Source organism: Armigeres subalbatus, chromosome 2, assembly GCF_024139115.2.
Source record: "Armigeres subalbatus isolate Guangzhou_Male chromosome 2, GZ_Asu_2, whole genome shotgun sequence".
Lineage (NCBI taxonomy): Eukaryota > Metazoa > Arthropoda > Insecta > Diptera > Culicidae > Armigeres > Armigeres subalbatus.
This window is the reverse complement of record NC_085140.1, coordinates 16,264,373-16,285,101: the sequence shown is the minus strand read 5'-3', so window position 1 is coordinate 16,285,101 and position 20,729 is coordinate 16,264,373. Positions and strand designations below refer to the sequence as shown.

Genomic DNA, 20,729 nt, shown 5'->3' with positions numbered 1-20,729 from the left:
AGAAATCACAAGCTGGTAGTAACTTACTCAAATCCCACAAGTGCGTGCCCATCATAGTTTTGCAGCTGTACTTTGAGAAGCGTGCATCGTGCCATCAGGAAAAAAAAATTGGAAATTGAAAATTCAGCAATGACTGGAATTATAAAAAAACGGTTTGAAGAATGTTGATCGGAAGCGAAGATACAAAACAAGCCGTCAGGTCAACGAGTTCGATTACAAACGAGTGGTTGGGGCCTTTACGGTCAAGCATTCCGGAATTCAAAACAAATTTCACTCGCGATTTCAGGGGCACCTTATTCAATAGGGAAGCAACGCACAACGGCAGCAAAATAAAATTTCGGCAGCAAAAGAAATTTTTCAATTGCCAAAGAAAACAGGGTATGAGCAATTAATAAATATTTAATTTCCACAAATAATGCAAAATTTCCATAAACAATTTTGAATTACTCTCAAAACAAAAACAAATCAGCACTTTTAAAAGCAAAAATTGCAAGAATAATTTCGCATAAAGAAATCAAAATCTTCCACGAAAAAAATACAGAATTTCCATGATTGCATTTTTATATTTCTTTATGGAAATTTTCATATTCAAGACTTTCGTGCAGAATACCAAAACTAAAGTTGTACTACGTACGATAAAGGTTCAGAAGTCCCCAAACCGTGCTGAGAAACAGAATTCGGTCGCAAAAAGCCGTTTCCGGTGGTTATACGACAAGATGGTAGACTTCAACCTGATTCCATGACAGTTTCATGTGACTGCCAATGATAAGTTTGATGTTCCCGAGAACCTCCGGACACAAAAGTTGAAAATCGCCAAGAAGTTCTTAATTTGGCAAAGCCGAGTAAACCTTATTTAAATTACTTTTTGACGTAGAACTACGTCTGTCTTTTCTATATTGGGGTACACTTTACGATTGCAAAAAATTGAAAATCGTCACGAAAATATGATAGATTTGATCGTTAATATCTCAGCCGTTTCTCGATGGATTTTCAATTTTCTTTGACCATTCGATCAAGGAAGAGTCAACGCTTCATACCCGATGTACACTTAAGTCGTTTGTTACGCGGTTATTTTTACAGGAATGGTTTTTTATGCGATTTTTTTTTCACGTGAATTTCTGAATTTCCTCGGTTCTTTCAGACATACTTTGGGATTTACGCGGTTTTTTACGTTGTTTTAATTTACGCGGCCCATATCTTCCGCGAAAAAACCGACTCTAGTGTGTTACAATATCTATGTAAGACAATATGTACTATTAAAAACTTGCTAACAGTTTAACATTTGGTTTCGGTGAATCAGTCAATCTCGTAAGTGCATCGCAAGCTTCTTCTTCCATAGCACTACGCTCCAACTAGAACTTGGCCTGCTTTTCAACTTAGTAATTTATTAGCATTTCTTTAGTTATTCATTGAATGATTTTTTATGTCCGCCATTGCAGGGCTTTTAGCTGGTGCAGTTAGTTTATGCTAACTTAAACGTGCGTTTTCCTTGGAAAGCTTGGGGGCGTTTGACGGTAGCTTCTTGCTTACGTCTGTTGATGCCAGTAGAGGGGCTCGGAATCTTCTTCGCTGCTGCAGTGAATGCGTTCTGGTAAACTTTCTTTGGCTCGTTTCTGCCCCATCTTTCGCAATGGGTTTTTTTGTAATGAGCCACCAGGGGTTTAGACTGACTTAGCGACGGGTGGTAAGTCTCTATAGCGTCGGTGATGGTTGCAGCTGTACACTATCACCCAGGCTTGTGCTTTTCAAATTGTGTAATCGATTATCATTTAAATCTAGACCAACATTTGAAAAGGGCGTGACAGCCAAAATTCATTCCTTCTGATTCTTTGTCCACATATACAAACGAAGAATAAGGAGGAATAAATTTTGGCTGTTACGCCCTTTTCAAATGTTGGTCTAGAAATGTAAACCTAATTAATACCAATTCAATACGCGAGGAGAAGTGGATGAACGCTGTCATCAGAGGAAAAGTAGAATCACTGAAATTTAACACGGCAAGGTATAGCCAATGGAATTGAAAATAATTTTAAAAATTACAAACTGAGACTTTTTTGAAAATGATTTATTAGGCGGGATTAGAAATTTAATAAACATTAAAAGTAGTACCATCTCCGGAATCATTTCAAGAAAAAACTTCATTATCATTAACAATTAAATTAATATATGTATGATGTAGAAAATCAAAATTCTAATCTCATGCTATAAATTATTTGAAAGTAAATATTATTTTTAAATTTTGAAATTTATTTTGAGAGCTGCATCCAATACCTCGCTGTGACATTTTTTTCATGATTCTACTTTTTCTTTTGATGGCAGAATTCATTCTTCTCCTAGCGTATGTCAACAATGAAGTTTAATCGGATGTTTGGCATTGTTACCAATGCTTTTAATCGAGATACAATTATCGAACGATTCTTACTCTCTAGCGAGTTTTTATCAATTGGTAATTTGGATATGTGAACGCTTGAGAGTGTTGTTTATGCTCGATTATTTGAAATTTTTATTTTTATCTTCATTTTCAAATGTTAGTCCAAAAATTATATACATCACCAGTTATGCTGACTCAATCTCAGGAGCATAGGATAAATAACGAAAGCAGATTCAGGCTGGGCTTAAAAAAACGCTTGCTTTGGTCTAATTGCACAGAATAGCCGAAAACCTGTACATTACATACAGCTACGTAGTTCAACGTCACCTTTACGTACAACCCGATTGGGCTGAACCTTTGAGTTTTTAAAGTGATTTTTTTAATAATTGACATAAGTTCATCACTTCGAGTACACCTATCGTTACCGCAAGTACCATGAATGGTCCATTCTGATTAAACTGTCTTCCGTTTAATCAAAATGACTTCTTCGATTGAATTTTTTATCATTTCTCGTACTCTAGGTATATAAAACACCAGGAATGTATTTGTATTGCTAACGTATTCACTGCAATAGCACATTATCAACAACATTTTACAACGCTGGTCCTCAAAGTCCGATCATTTAACTCAATGGTACAATGACCAAAGAATGCAATACCACACAACTCTGATAATGACCTAAGCAGTTGCCATATATTTTTATTGCTGTCTCAATATGCATCCCAAAATCGTTCAATGATTTACAACCGGTTGTCCCACAGATAACGTTAAGCGAACTTTATTTCTATTCACACATCTCTAGTACAACTACCGAAGCACATCACCCTCGTATCACCCAAAGTATGGACACGGACATCAGATAACGCTATAAACGTCACGAAAGCCGCCCAAAAAAAGTGATAAGCCAAAGCGCCAATCCAATAGCGCATCAAAGACTTTGACCTGCAGCACATTATTTTTGAATCCGAATAATTGACAGACATAAACCCGAGTGCTTACCATAAAAGCCATCATCAGTGGATTGACACCCGGTAGTAGAAGTTCGTTGGTCAAGTCTGGATGGTGCTGTTTTCGTGAATTGCGAATTGGACAATCCAGCCATCATCACACGACGACAACCTTAGAAGAAAGTGAAACATTCTACCATGAATAAGTTGTTCATCGTGTTTGCTCTGGTTGGAGCGATTATCGCTGCTCCCACGCAGGTGATTCATTTTTCGGCTAAGGCTATCAGCGTTCTCCAATTCTATCAGCATGGTAACAAGAACCTGATAAGAGTTGCCAAAAAGACTGTTTATTGAAATTATTTCTTAGTATCTACGTTTTATGAATGGAGAGTGAGTAAAGGCACTTTCCTTGTTTTCCTGCTTGAAAATATAGGAAGACAAATTTACCATCATGTTTAATGTTCAATAATTTAACAGTAAGAAACACAATTTCATGTTTTCCAGAACGCCGAGTCTTACGGGGTTATCAAGTGTTTTGATGTAAGTAATCTGGGGCTGGGAGCTCCCGGCGCAGCAAATCAATAAGTTGATTGATCTCTACCTTTAACAGGAGTTGCTCGTGTCCTTTGAACCAATAAATGTGAAAGAATTGGTTGCCGACGCCCGTCAGACCATTGGATATCTGCTTGAACGGTACCGGTACTGTCAGGAGATCCCGCGTGATGATCCCCCGACCCACCTGCAGGAAATTAAAATTGAAGCATGTGAAAAAGCATGGCAACTGACCGTGGCCATCGAGTTGGCTCGACTTTCGACAGCACTGAACCAACACACCGAAAAGAGGCGCGATTTGGTTGCTGAGTTTTCAGAGTGTTCGGGAATTTCGTTTGATTGAGAATTGGCGGGAAATGATCGTTTCATAAAAATAAAATTATTTGTGTTTGGAAAGTATCACAGTTTTCCGTTTTTCTTTCAATAGTTTACTTATAATACGACGTGGAGTATAGAGATAACCGGATTTCACATTTTTCAAACCGGAACACGATTTATTATTGGTTTCCAAACCTGTCTCCGAATAGTATCTGGGGAGCAAAGTAGGTCCGGGTTTGACTACCCGAAACATTACACCCGCTGTAGTAACTAAACATCGGGAATAAACCTGAAAAAATCATTTACCGTTTTTACCATATCATTTTTCATAGACTCTACCAAAAAACAAATCTGACAATTATTGTATAAAATCTTGGCATATAGGTGAACGGTTCGACGCTTCATCCCATAGCTCCTATAATCATATCATCAAAAACAAAATAATGAAAAGGAATTTGGTTGTTTCTTATTTTTGTGATTTTTTTCAGCAGTGAGCACGCATGTAAGCGAAAAAAAAAAGCGACGAGATTGGTGCTGTATTTCTTTGTTTTGCGATGAGGTGAATATATGTTCAGTGAGATGGAAAACGGAACAGTTCCCCTACAATTCTGTAAGATTCCAATACAACAAATGTATTAAAATCTTCCGAAATTGTATATACCAAATTATTATACAGTTCCAAATTATTTTACAGCAATATTCTTATGCTAAATCTACTAAAAAATACATAGAATAGGCACTCTGAACATCCTAGTATGTGGTTGATAATAGCCTAGGAAGCTATTAACGACTAATGCTAAAATTGATGGATTCAGATGACAACATTTCTATGAAACACTCTGAAAAATCACAATTCTCGTTTGGTGCACCTCTAAATCCCCATGGATTTTGCTGAAAAACGGTCAGGAGACTCGAACAGACTCACGGACGCGCTTTTTGCTCGTATGTTCGTTGTGTTTACGTTTTCGTTTCGTCGCGTTGGCGGACCATGGGAGACCGGTGGCCGACTCGGTCGCGGGAAAGGTGCCGAAGCGCACTGCTTTTGGAGGTGCGGGCAACACCTCCAAGCAGCTTTTGCAGAGCAACGTATATTAAAAGACAGAACCACCGTCATCGACCAGAGGTCGCTGAACACTTTACATTTAGCATGAGACAACGGACAGGACATTTACACAACACCCAGTGGACCAGTAGAGAACTTTTCCCTTCACGTCGCTAACCGCACGGCCACGGCCACGATGCCGACAATCCGTCGAAGAAACGTAAGAAGCTGCAATCACAGCTGTCGCAGGGCACCGAAAATTTGCCCACTAAACGCAAAGGAGCTGAACTGTACTTTACGGCTCTGCAGCGAGGGCGTGAAAGTGATGCCGGCAAACAAGGAGGGTCTGGGTCATTTGGCATAAAGTCATTTGGCATAACGCCATTTGGCATAAGGTCATTTGGCATAAAGGCCATTTGGCATAATGGTCATTTGGCATAACGGACATTTGGCATAATTTTGAACTGCAAGAAAAAAGTGGGTCATTTGGCATAACGGACATTTGGCATAACGGACATTTGGCATAATTTCGAACTGAGAAAGCGAAAGGCATATTTCATGTATTGATTAGCGTAGATAAAGTAGGTCGAAGCTGTTTTCTGATAAATTTAGACTGATGGTAGACATTTTCCGGAAGAACGAAATAACAAAACGGCAGAAGGGAGGGATCACATCCATCATTGACTTATTCTGGCCACATACCTACTTTTAAAGTAGGGATTACATCCACCATTGCTTCAAAACGGCAGCGAGGGAGGGATCACATTCATCATTGACTTATTCCGGCCACAAGCCTACTTTTAAAATAGGGATTACATCCACCATTTCTTCAATACGGGCATGCGCCTTAGAACCGGATCAAATCCATCATTGCCTTAATCCGGGCAAGCGCCCAACTTTAAAAACTCAAGTAATACACTTGTCGTAGACGAGTTACCTAAACCATCCAAGTCACATATGAGCTACTGCAACCAAATAAATCTGAATTGTGCTACTCGGGGAAGATGGTAGACGTGATTACCATTGATTTATTCCCGGCAAGCGCCTACTTATAAAAAAGGAGTCACATCCGCCATTGCCATAATCCAGGCAGGGCCTACTTTTAAAGAAGGGATCACATTCACCATTGCAATAATTCGGGTCACACATCTACTTTTAAAGAACGGCAATGGTGGATGAATCAATCCGGGCAAGCGCCTTCTTTTAAAGAAGGAATCACATCCGCCATTGTCATAATCCATGCAAGCGCCTACTTATAAAGAAGGGATCGCATCCACCATGGCCTTAATCCGGGCATGCGCCTACTTTTGAAGGAGGGATCACATCCTCCAATGCCTCAATCCGGGTAAGCGCCTTTTTTTTTTAAAGAAGGAATCACATCCACCATTGTCATAATCCGGGCAAGCGCCTACTTTTAAAGAAGGGATCACATCATCCATTGCCATAATCCATGCAGGCGCCTACTTTTAAAGAAGGGATCGCTTCCACCATGACCATCATTCCATCACATCCACCATTGCCTCAATCCGGGCAAGCGCCTTCTTTTAAAGAAGGAATCATATCCACCATTGTCATAATCCATGTAAGCGCCTACTTTTAAAGAAGGGATCGCATCAACCATGGCCTTAATGCGGGCATGCGCCTACTTTTAAAGAAGGAATCACATCCTCCAATGCCTCAATCCGGGCAAGCGCCTTTTTTTAAAGAAGGAATCATATCCACCATTGTCATAATCCGGGCAAGCGCCTGCTTTTAAAGAAGTGATCACACCATACATTGCCATAATCCATGCAAGCGCCTACTTTTAAAGAAGGGATCACATCCTGGAGAATGTTGAAAGCTTCCAATATCTTGGTAGCCAAATGGCGTCGGACGGCGGTACCAAGATCGACATAGGCGCACGGATCAAGAAAGCAAGGGCTGCCTTTGCGAGTTTAAGAAATATCTGGAAAAACAGGCAGATAAGTGAACGCACCAAAATACGAATTTTCAACACTAACGTGAAATCTGTGCTGTTATACGCTAGCGAAACATGGTGTGTATCAGTGGAGAACACTCAACGGCTGCAGGTGTTCATTAACAGATGCCTGCGGTATATAATTCGGGCCTGGTGGCCTCACAACTGGATCTCAAACAACGAGCTTCATCATCGTTGTCACCGGAGGCCGATAGCAACAGAAATTCGGGATCGAAAGTGGGCTGGATCGGCCACACTGTACGTAAGAGCGGAAACGAAATCTGTAAACAAGCATTAGACTGGAACCCAGCGGGACATCGCAGCAGAGGCAGACCCAAAGGCTCTTGGCGGCGAAGCCTCAATAAAGAAATAAAAGAAGTCGACCGAAATCTAACCTGGCAACAGGTTAAAGCGATAGCCGGGCAACGCTCAGGATGGAGATCTTTCAAGTCGGCCCTTTGCACCACCGGAGGTATACAGGATCCGTAAGCAAGTAAGAAGGATCACATCCTCCAATGCCTCAATCCGGGCAAGCGACTTTTTTAAAGAAGGAATCACATCCACCATTGTCATAATCCGGGCAAGCGCCTACTTTTAAAGAAGGGATCGCATCCGCCATGACCTCAATACGGGCAAGCGCTTACTTTTAAAGAAGAGATCATATCCTCCATTGGCATAATCCGGGGAAGCACCTACTTTTAGAGAAGGGATCACATCCTTCATTGCTATAATACGGCCACACGCCTACTTTTAAACAAGCGATTACATCCATCATTGCTCTAATCCGGGCATGCGCCTTCTTTTGAATTGCATTGCAAAAGAATTCTTTCCACAAGAGGATAAATTTTTTTAATATTGTTATCGACGGGTGTTATATTTACTATTCCGGGTGTTTCCCGCACCACTTAGTCACCATTTAGCGAACGCAAAGAAAAATTATGCCAAATGTCCGTTATGCCAAAAGACCCTCACTTTTGACGCTGGTCACAATTATGCCAAATGTCCGTTATGCCAAATGGCCTTTATGCCAAATGGCCTTTATGCCAAATGACCTTATGCCAAATGGCGTTATGCCAAATGACTTTATGCCAAATGGCCCGCTCCCCTGCACCACTTAGTCACCATTTAGCGAACGCAAAGAAAAATTATGCCAAATGTCCGTTATGCCAAAAGACCCTCACTTTTGACGTTGGTTACAATTATGCCAAATGTCCGTTATGCCAAATGACCGTTATGCCAAATGGCCTTTATGCCAAATGACCTTATGCCAAATGGCGTTATGCCAAATGACTTTATGCCAAATGGCCCGCTCCCAACAAGGACCTACATCAATCCATCGTGGAGTTTCTCGAGGATCACAAGTCTGAGAAGTACACTCATGACCACCCGGCACGAATCCGCTTGAGGCTTTGCTGCGAGGGCTCCACAATATGAAGGAGGAGGAGTTCCAAGCTGAGCTCGAAAGCTGCTCGTCACGACAAGGCTGATCAACGTCATAAATTACACCGTCCTTGCCTGTGAGCGATATCGGCCAGTGCACCGCCACGTCAAAATGGAAGTGGTCGATCCCAAGTGCGCCAAAAGTGACGACAAACATCGGGCCACAACAAAGGACTATCCGAAGCGAGTGGAATTCCTGGAAATACTGAAAAAGGCATCCAGCAGGACCCAACCGCAGAAGAATCGTGTCCCTGTAGTCAACGAGGAGAACTATCCGGCCATCGCTGATCCCCGTCGAGCGATTCCATACTTCTCACCGCTACAACCGCACAAGCGACTGGTAGCAGTAGCTGGGTCAGATCAAGCTCCAGCACAGCCGGCTCCATCCTCCAGCGAATGGCCTTCGCTCCCTCCTTCTGGATTCCGTCGGCAGCCGAAGAACGAAAATGTCCCACCAGAAGCATCTGCTCCGCACTATACCCCGGAGCAACTGATGCGATCTTCGCAAAACTCGGCACTTGGCTGCGCGGATGTAAAACTCGTTTCGATCATCTCTTCACTCTTGGCATGTTTATCATTGAATATGGCAGCTAGGGTGGGTCTGGTCCACTGGAACGCTTGCTTGCTCAAGAGTGAAACAATCTAGCTGAAGAAATTCCTTGAGGAGAAGGAAATAGACGTGGCGTTCAACGCCGAAATGCCCCTAAAACCGGAAGTGAGCATCTACATTCCGGACTTTCGCATTATGCGACTCGATCGGCCGACCATCGCACTTCGATACAACATCAACTGTCGTCTGCTGCCAAAATCAGTACATGATTGGCGACGACCTGAATGCCAATCATCAAGCCTTGGGCAACACTACGTGTCGAATGGGCGGTTCAAAAAAAAATTACGAGCAGCTTCACTCCATCCTAGAGGCGATCTCCCAGGCCCGTGAACAACATGTGCCAAAAGCTCGAAAGGTAAGTGTAGTAGAATATTGATTCATTATTAAACTATTCATTACCGATATCAATTGAGGGAATGTATCTCAGTTGACCAGTTATATCAAGCTGTCAATAAACCATAAGGATTGCAGACGTTTAGTCACCTTTCTTTTCCACGCTCACAAAGTAAATATGATTTGTTTTCATCGGGAAACGCTTCCGAAGCGTTTCCCGATGAAAACAAATCCTATCCATGCTGTGCGCGTACAAGAGAAAGGTGATCAAACGTCAGCAAGCTCTATTCTGTAACAACCCTTCAACCGATAAAGTCATTACTACATAGAAGCAACATCCTAACCATTATTTATACACTCACCAAAAATTTGATTCGTTCGCGAAATGTCACTCGCAGGCAGTATCGGCGTATCTAATAATGATGTTGAATAAAGGTCGTTAAAATGAAATACAAAACATGTTATGTTCAAGAAAAGCTATGATAAGGTTTTTGCAAAACATACAGCAATTTGATCAGAGAAGAAGTTTCATACTACATTCTCACAACTTGCTGATAACATGTCAATTTTTGACATTTGTTTGATTTTTTGAGATGTTTCGTTTTACATTCTCACAACATAAAACATGTTTACAGGAAGATTTTACGAACAATATCATAACATGTTCATTTTATGACATTTGTTTCGTCAGAATATATACCGCAATGATAGAAGTTTAACGTAATTTCAACATCTTTTAAGATCAATGTTATGAACGTTCTTCATCGACCCTGTGGTTTATCGACAACTCGCCATATTGTTTTTCTTTTGCAGATTTGAGATTTGTAATCAATTTCAAAATTATGCTTTGGCATAGTTATATTTTTTTTCAATCAATGGCGCATGAATTTAGGAGAAGTAAAATGAAAAGTTACACAATGAAACATGAGCCGCATATGATGTTTCGACCGAGACTTCGAAACAAATTTGATTTAATTATTCAGTTTGTATATGTTTATTAATATTGTTAAAATGGTGTTCATCATTTCACGCATGCTTGTTTTCATTCGTTTTTTGTATACAATTTATTTCTTTGAACATGTTTTCAGCATTTTTGTTTTGGTATTCAATTTGACAGAACCATGTTGAAAGTCGGTTACTGAAAACATCCTTAGTACAGTTTTGTGAATGTGCAATCAAAAACAAGGTTGCAACTGAAAGATGTTGAAAATATCGATAATTTTGCGCTGTTTGGGTCGTGTGAAAGTAATCTTGCAGTTTTTCATACCAAAACGTAACATACTATTTGTTCGAAAGATGTATTTTTTAGACTCATACAACAAACCGTGTTACTTGGGTCGGCTCATTCCACTTTTGATCCCATTAGACAAACAATATGGCTCTAAGGATCGCTTTATAACTCCTGCAGAGAAGCCGAAACAGGTTGTCACTTTAGCAGCTCACACAACTTTGGACAGAACATCGTCAGTCCACACGAAGCTGTCGTTAATGAGCATGCTAACAACATCATTCATCTTATTCCCAAAAACCTTTCGGAGGAGTTAGGGATCTCAGCTGGCGAATTAGCGAAGATCCAGGTCATTATCTTCCCCACGCAAAATCTCCCAAACTTGTTCCGCCTGAGGACTGTAAAATTACCCTCAATGACACGACTGTGGAGTGGGTCAATGTGGCTGACTACCTTGCTTTGACCCTTGACCACGGCAACAGGTTGACAAGACGGTGACAAAGTGTAACGTCTTGTTGAAACTACTGTATCCTACAGCGAAGAAATAAAATATAACTTTACATTTGTAGATGTAGTCCAAGTTCATTGTGTGACCAAATCATTTGCCAATTTTGAAGAGTACTCTGACGGACTAATGGGAAAAACTCGTTGTTCAAGATTTGTCTATCATAAACTTCACCTTGCTGTGCGCCCACCTTTGCTAGCGAGTCCGCCTTCTCATTGCCATAGATTAGGCAATGGGATGGGACCCATACAAAGGTAATCTTGAATGATCTTTCGACCAAATCACGCATCTGCTCTCTTATAGTTGTAAGAAAGTAAGATGCGTGCTTAACAGGTTTCATCGACCGGAGTGCCTCGATAGAACTAAGACTATCCGAGAAGATGAAATAATGGTCTACGGGCTGATTGGAAATTATCCCCAAAGCGAAGTTAATTGCTGCCAGCTCAGCAACATAAACCGAACACGGTTCCTGAAGTTTTCGGAAGGTAGTTGAACTTACGTTGAAAACACCGAAGCCAGTGGATCCGTGTCGATCACCCTTTCTTGATACTGGTGCAGATGTTGCTATCATTGCTTTTAAAGAACGAAAGTGTCCGAGAAATTCGATGCAAAACTAAATTTGCCTATTCCTACCTTCAGGTAAAGTAAGTTTTATTCTATCGATATAAGTTATTTTCAAATCAATCAACGAAAAACTTTAAAAAAGATTTTAAAATCAAATGAAAGTATGTCAATGGAATACGAATAGGTAATGATTAAGTACTGTTTTAAGTTAGGAGATGAGCCAGCCTAGGGCTGCAATTTTCTATAATAAAGATAAATATAAATATTTTTGTAGGGTCAACAACCTGATTTAACTTAAATGTTAATATGTATTCATATTTCCTCTAACCTATAACAAAAAGCAGGACATGATTACATCGCAATCAGTTCTGTCGATATCCGTAATTACACCGGTTGATCTTAGATAACCGTTTACATAACTCATTATGGTCACTGAGGGGGTAAACATAAATAGCACACCTGTCTCATCATCCCATTGCAACATCTCAACCCGGTTTCAGTTGCATCTTCAACAGCCGGTCGCATCCGCAGAGACGTAAAGTGGGTAATCTTCTTGCACACGAATGCAAAAACAGGTTCGTCACTTGACTCCTCGTTCAGCGTTCCCGGGGACAGAAATGGGTCAACGCGACGACGCATTCGCCGGCCTATGGCCATCCACATTTCACGAAGTGTAACGCAAACATTTAGGCCAAGGAAAAATCTAAACCCACTTTAGGCCGGTTCCCGTACATAAACACGAAACACATCAGGTTCTCACTAAGTTAGATTACCCGCGGCCAGCCATCAACGGGCAAATAAAGTGACGAGTTTGCCAAACCACCGTTCTCTTAATGCGTTGCATCACTCGTCGTGACAACATTCCGATAGCCACTCGTCGGGTATTTAGACGAAGAAAAATGGACTTATTGGGTGGTTTTCTTTCGTCGAGCTCCGCTCGTTACCATGTGAGAAATGCTCATGTTGAAACCGATCGTTTCCTAATTGGATTGGATGACCAGAGTCGTAAAGTCCGCAGCGTGAATAGATTCGGATTTATAATCGTTACGACTCCGCATCATTAATGGGACATAATCGGTCTTCATTTTCTGTTCTGAAAGTATTAGGAAACTTCGTCCAAATAGTTTGACTGGGTAAATGACCAGCAACAATGACCCTCTGAGCACCGAAAGTAAAAACGCCACACGAAAGCATACTTAATGTGTTATTTTTGCACTTCCGAACTAAAAGCCATTAACTCAGTGTTTCGGCTGCTATTATTGTCCGTCTTCGATTGCGATGTTTACATACTAAATGGCGCAGATGATTTCACTTGCTAGTGGCAACTTTCAGGTAGCAACTATTCAGAAGAAGTGATGCACAAATGTTGAGCCTTTGAACTGGCGCGCTGCGAGTGTCTATTTGGCTACCAGTGTTTGCTTTCTCCCCTATTTGGCACTTGAAGTTAGTTCAGCAGATCACAGGTTCGGTTGCACTTTGCAGGCTTTTCGTAGAGTCTCAATGTTAATGACTCGTTAATTGATTTTCTATCTTATTTGTTTACCAGCATATCAGTTCAATCTTCAGTATGGCTGATGTGGTAAATTAAAGTGAATACTTTTTTTTTCAGGAAATCTACCCAAAAATAAAGTTAATGGCATCAACAAGCGGTAGCCCTTTGAAAGTTTCACATTCACATCTTACGGCTTTGGTAAGTTAGTTTTGTGTACTTATTATCAGGTGGATTAAAAAAAACAACTATTCCTAAATCTGTATTCGATTGTTCGTTTGCATCCGCTAATAGATTGCACTTCACAAATCAGACATTCAGATCAACTGGATGCACATAGATCAATTAAACTTATTTAACTTATGAGGCTCTTCAGTCAAATAATTGGTCACAGTCAGATGTGTTTGGTTCAACAGTTCCATCAAATATTATGTTAACCCACTGACTGACTGCCCGCAGCGTTGTTTCTTCTCGTGCCGCCATACAAATAAATTGCAGTTTACAGTCACTCGAAGTGAAATGTGAAGAAACAGCGGAACGATTACCAAATAAGATACGCGAGCAAAAGAGGGCCACCTAATTCATACCTCCAGGCACTAACCGACTAAAATTGACGTAGGGCCAGCACAACAGACGTTTCTAATCGATTTTCAATCGATCGAAATTGACCAAAATTCTCACTGGAAAAGCCAACACCATAACCAAACAAACTGCCTTTTCCTGTAATTAAAAGTTAGCAAATCTGCTTGTGCAATTCAATCGATTGCGGGGGCTGTTTTCAAACTAAACCAAATTAATCATCGTTATTTTGCGTTTGGGATGTTTAAAACACGCGCACAATCACCAATCTCACATATGCTACGAGCCCATACGATGCTAGTTCACGTCCGACGTAACATAAGATGATGGCGGGAGAATCCTTAAAAAATAAAGACACATATCTCCTACATCTCGTAACAATAATGTCTACCTGTCCGTCTCTATTCATATCAGATAGCGGTCTGGTAATTCACAACGATCAGCAATTGCTGCCAGAAAAAAAAACAACATTGCATCGACATTGTAGCACTCGAAAAAAAAAACGGTCGGATAATTGAAATGGTGAAGAATTGAAGCACATCATATCTCGCAGCATTATCACACGTCCGAGAGCATCCATCATCATCTTGGTCATAGTCGAATAGACTTCGGCGAGACTTGTGCTGATTATGAAGAGAAGAGAAATGAAACCGCTATAGATTTTGCATAACAATTAACGGCCCATTGCATTATGCAAGAGAATATTTTCCTTGTGCAAGTGCACAGTAATAACCCGGCGGTGAACGAGTGGCGACCCGACTGTATTTATCGTCAATCGAAATCATATTTTGATGTCAGTACAGCAATGAATGGTAATCTCCATTTGAATACACTGTATTGTTGTATGCCTAGAGAAATATATTTTAATACATTTTGGTTTACACAAAACAAGTTTTGTACCTATGTTTTGATTGCCTCAAATTTTAATTTTAAGTCTGTTTTAATTTTCGCAAATGTCTGTGGTGAAGTGTTCAAAATCCATTATTCAAATTGAAGTCGACCTGAATTGCAAATAATTCGATTTTGCTACATCGAATTCAGGGTTTATTCATTTTCATATTTCACTCGGGAAATGAGCGATTCGATTCTGTTTGGTTTTATTTTTCGGGGAAAATGATTGATTTTTGTTCATTGATCTGATGGTGACGGGTCAGACAGGCCGGTCAAAAACGGCCGGCGCTGTCGACTAGCATGAGATGGAAAGTGGATTTGGGGTACATAGACAAGATGCTATGACCACTTTGACGAGTAGTAGGCGGTGGCGGGGAGATGGCGCACATTGACCCGGGTGATTGATGTTTGTAGATCACCACCTACATGTGAGAAAATGACGACGAATGCATAACCTCTTGTGGACTTGGTGTTATGTTATGGCACTTGATTTGATGAATTTGAAAAGTGAATGTGATTTTGTAAGCAGTTGTCTAGTTTATAACCAAATTGTGAATGATTAGCTGTAAAATGTCTCACAACAAACGATCATATTGGAGAGCAAAACAGCAGAAGATTGAAATGCGTTGGAGTAAGTATTAAATGTGAAGTAGTATTTTGGTATTTTGAGGTTATTTCAATGTATATTCAAGATATTTTGCTATTACACACTTGCTTGGATTTCTAATAACGTATGTTTCTGGAAATATTTTCATATAAGTTTTGTATGTATGACTTGGGCAATTCATAAAGATTATCATCAACAGGCTAATGAAATGTACGGAAAATGACCACGGGAACTGTCGTAGATGTAGTTTGGATTTCGTAAAAAATATCGACGGCGGATGCGATTCCTACAATGGTGAAAAGGCTTTCAACATAAGTAAATACGAACACAATCCTGCTCACGGTAAACGAAGCGTTCAATAGCCCTAGCTTTGAAGTAATCTCTGCAGAGGCACTGCACAAAATGCGGGTCCCCGACTATCTGGTGGTGTACGAAAAAAGTTAGAGTTTCGATCCAATTCATTGGAATGGCATTTACCCTGGGCAAGGGATAAGGGAAAAGGAAGATCGAAGAAGGAAAAAGGAAGAAGGGAGAAGGAAGAAGCAAGATGGAAGAAGGAAGAAGGAAGAAAGAAGAAAGAAGAAAGAAGACGGAAAAAGGAAGAAGGAAGATAGAAGAAGGAAGAAGGAAGAAGGAAGAAGGAAGAAGGAAGAAGGAAGAAGAAAGATGAAAGAAGGAAGAAGGAAGAAGGAAAAAGGAAAAAAGGAAAAAAGGAAGAAGGAAGAAGGAAGTAGGAAGAAGGAAGAAGGAAGTAGGAAGAAGGAAGAAAGAAGGAAGAAGGAAGAAGGAAAAAGGTGGAAGGACGAAGATAGAAAGAAGAAAGAAGAAGGAATAAACAATAAGAAAGGATGAAGAAGTAAAAAGGGAGAAAAAAGCGAAGAAGGAAGAAGGAAGAAGTTAAAAGAGAGAAAAAAGCGAAGAAGGAAAAATGAAGCAGAAAGAAGGAATAATTGAGAAGGAAGAAGAGAAAATGAAGAAGGAAGAAGGAAAAAGGAAGATGGAAGAAGAAAGAAAGAAAAAGAAAGAAGAATAAAAAAAGACGGAGAGAAGGAAGAAAGAAGAAGGAAACAAGAAGAAGAAAATAGAAAAAAGAAGCATGGGGAAAAAAAGTAAAAAAGAAGGAAGAAGGTAGGAGGAAGAAGAAAGAAGGAAGAGGAAGAACCAAGAAAGAAGATGAATGAAGGAAGACAGAAGGAAAGAGAATGCAGAAAGAAGAAGAAAGAAGGGAGAAGAAATAAGTAGCATAGAAGAAGGAAATAGGAAGGAGCAAGAAGGAAGAGCGAAAAAAAGAAAGAAGAAGGAAAATGAAGACAGCACTTTTCGTTTTTCCATTTTTGCTTCTTTTTGCTAATTCGGCCTAATGACCATTCGGCCTAATGACCGTTCGGCCTGATGACCTTCGGCCTAACGGCCTTCGGCCTAATGGCCTGACACCACTTTTTCCTAACCAAACGAAACGAAATTTAAAATGTCTATGTTGATTCGAAACGAAATGAAACGAAATAAAATTTTACTTTCGAGACTACGAAACGATACGAAATCAAGGTCCATTCAATTCAAAATTTTCCGAAACGAAACGTAATTTTATTTCGTTTTTATTTTATTGACTGTGGATATACAACAGTAAAGCACATGTGGAGATTGGACAAATCAAGCATCCGAAAGATATTCAATTTGCAAAAAAGAGAGCTAACCGCGGTGGAGGTTGGTACTCGGATTCTGATGGCTTTTCCGCAAACGTGACCTTTAAGTGGTCTTGTTGTGTAGGGGTTATCACGCCTATCTAGAGAGTAGGAGGTTGAGGGTTCGAGTCCCTCCAAGACACGTGGATTCCTTTTCGCAAATTTCATATCAATTTGTCCATTTCGAAACATATGCTGTGCATATGCACAGCCAAGATATTTAACAAAAAAAAATCAACAATTATTGCCAAAATACGAATTTCATAATGCACGAGAAAAGCGGAATAACCGATAGTATTTAAAAAAATAATTAATAAAAATTAGTTGAATAAGGGTTTTCTTCTTTCCAATGTGTCCAATTTCAAATCAATTGAAATTCACTTCCAATCCAATCCAATGACAATCAATTTCAATCCATCATCCCTACAATTCCAATACCATTTCATTCAAATTCCTATAAGATTAAATTCAATTTACAACCAATCTAATTCCAATCCAATTCCAATTCGAATCCAATCTAAATGAAATCCTTTCCAAATTTATATCGATTCAATTCTATCTAAGAATTATTACCGAGTTATTGCAATCGGTGTTGAGTACCGTTTCTCGTTGAGATTCAACGAGATTTCAGTAATAATAAAGTTTGCCGACCAAGTTCGTTGTTTTATTTTACCGAAATGAAATTATGCTTTTAAGTGTGTACTTCAATCTAATCCCAATCCAATACCAATTAAATTCAAATACAAATCTAATTGATTTACAATTTCAATCCAATTGCAATAGCTTCAATCCCATTCAAACTCCAATCCAATTCAAATTAAATTCCAATCCAATTCATTATTCTTATGACATACTCTCTATTGATTATTCAAGGAAAAGCAACAAACACATCAGCATATGCACTAAGAAAATGATGAAATATTACGTTTGTTCGACCACCTCTTCGTTAGACGGCTGTACGGACTGAATTGGTCGGATTGACTGAGGGGGGGCTCGGTGGGTTAACGTTGTACGACATGTCGAAGCGTGCATGGAACCCCTTAATCATTGGCGTAAATAAGGGGGGCAGAGGGGGTTGCCCCTTCAGACTCACTTGTGGCCTTCCCAAAAAAAAATGAAAATTAAATTGCAAAATAGTCAATTTCCATATACAACAAAATAGTTCCTTATTCCTTATTGCATCGCATGTCTTCTTTTATCAATTTAAGGCAATGTTCGATACTGTCCTTGTAAAATGTCCAATAAAATATAGTTTTTTTTCAGATTTTTTAATTGCCATCATTAAGTATTTGCAAAGCGTAATAACATCCTGGTTTATTTATAAAACCGAGGAATATACATTCCTGTTCCGACATCCAACTACGGATAGATTTAAACGAAGCTGGAACATTTTCGACCATAATTAGAGTGATGAGAGTTCAAACGATAATTCTTTCCGAAAAAATATTTTAAGCTCTTTTTAGTGGAATGTATTCAACCGTCAAAACTCGTCTTAGACGGTTGATAATTCTTTTGTAAGCCTTTCCAAAATCGAAATTAGAGATTAGAAATGAGTTGGATATTATTCAAGTGGGTATGCCACAAAACATTTGATGAAATTCTTATAAAGTTTTTTTTAGTAGTTATGTCCTTACAAGTCCAGATGTTTAGTTTTCACTGTTCAACAAAACTTGACCTCTTGTAACTTAACAGATATGTATTTACCAGACTAACTGACGTAGATCTGAACAGATATAAAGTTGTGGAATGAGGAAGTAGAGTTTTTTCATTAGACTAGTTGAATGAATGGTAACGGACTTAATAATAAAAAAATACTGTAAGGCCGTTACAAATATTTAATTAATATTTTGTCCTATTGGTCTCCGGAAAGTCAAAAGGAGGATTAATAAAAAATAAATATTAAGATTAGAAAAATTAAAAAAAAACTCCTCGAATTTCTTAAAGAATGTTTTGAAAATTCTCAAAATTATCCAAATTTTATTTTGTTGCCCCCTCAAAATATTATATATTTTTAGTATTTTCTCATCTTTCCGGATGTTTGAGCTACTTCGCGACCAGTTAAAAGTAGTTATGTTTGGCATAATAAAGAATCATGAGATCTTAAACCGAAGAATTATAATTGGTATGCCGTAAAAAAATCTCAAACATTTCGTGAAAATGGATTTCAACTCTCTAACTCGACGTGCTTTTGCAAATCGAACGTTCAAAATAGCTAATTAGAAAACCAAGATAATAAGCCACCATCGTCGGTGTGAACCATATATAGGCACTACTACTCCGAACAACGAAGAGAATGGGAAAATTATCCAAACCGAACCATATGAAACCATCCCCCCTTCGATTGTAGTTCAAAGCAATTACAAAATCAAACACAAACATAATACACGCGTCTCTTTCCCGGCACCACCCTCGCAAATTTGCCAGCCGAATGATGAACTACTGAACCGAAGACACCCGGTGACCGACCGAAGATGCCATAATGGAGGCTGCAAAGAGCCTAAGCATAGCCATTATCAGCAAGCTGAGTGGGTTTCTTCGAGCACAAGATTTTGCAACTAAGTGGCACCCCCGAGCTTAGGCGTGAGGTTGATTGCAATTACTTGGCGGTGTGAGAGCTGTGCAAAAAGTGAATGATCTTAAATTGTTTAAGGTGGTTATACAACAAAGCCACAAATCGGCCATCTTGGAAACCACGTGCTTTTTCTAGTGATTTTTCAAGAGCACGAATTGAGAGAACCACAACGCCCATGGAGATGAAACATCCGTAGATCGTTTGCTTACTTATGCTAAACAATCGACTTTAATTTCAACATTGTACGGAAATTATTACGCTAGATTTGAACTTTTCATAACAGGAGTAGAAACCGTGTGGTGAATTTGAAATTCACCACTTGGCTTGATTGTATAATCACCTTAATTTCACACCTTGCATTTATTTCTTATTATTTCTGAAGCGTTTCGAGTAAATTGCGTAGTGCCGAAAGCGTCGATTTGAAATACAATGAAATCAGCAATTCAAAGTCAACAACAAGGGAAAGTTCTACTTTCATTAAAACCTTCCAGTGAAAGTCTTCCAGAACTAGAATTGATCTCGAACCAGTTCCCGAACCGATCGCTTTCGAAAGCCCCCGAAGCCGCAGAGACCCACTTGCCTGGATAAGTACAACTCGATAAATCTCAACTGTCGGGCCACTCGCTCTCTGGGAACGGATTCCGTTAGAAGAACCTTCTTCGCTGGCCTCTCGACGCTCGAGATGCAAACGTTGTTGGCTAAGTGGGTCGTCGTCATCAGTGCCCACTCCAATCCAGTTCTATTATTCACTTTGGCACATAAGCCTTCTGGCTCCTTCTGGCCAACGACGGACGTAAGCTTCCACATAATTACCCGGGAAAATAACCGGCCAGTCTCCTCAAGTATCCACCGAGGCACCTCAGTTATATAAGGAGGAGGAGGCTGTACGCAAGATCAATGCTGCAATACGCGCGCGGTGTGGTAGCCTATTTTATCTCAAGCGCCAAGGTTGCCGCTGCGATAAGTCGGCCAGCAGCGAAAGGAACCAGTTTTCCACTTGGTCGTATCTGATCTTCCGGCGGAGAGAATGGCTGCAACTGAG

The 20,729-nt window shown here is 39.8% G+C and overlaps 2 protein-coding genes across 4 annotated transcripts in view; one reads left to right on the top strand and one right to left on the bottom strand.

The window, feature by feature from the left end:
* The window catches only part of LOC134217961 (guanine nucleotide exchange factor DBS), a 502,406-nt gene that overhangs the window by 247,484 nt on the left and 234,193 nt on the right, over nucleotides 1-20,729 (bottom strand). The window lies entirely within an intron of this gene.
* On the top strand, nucleotides 3,471-4,213 carry LOC134214060 (uncharacterized). The gene is made up of 3 exons (XM_062693502.1): nucleotides 3,471-3,576; nucleotides 3,823-3,858; nucleotides 3,929-4,213. The coding sequence occupies exons 1-3, from the start codon at nucleotides 3,517-3,519 to the stop codon at nucleotides 4,211-4,213; spliced, it is 381 nt and encodes a 126-aa protein (XP_062549486.1). The 5' UTR covers nucleotides 3,471-3,516.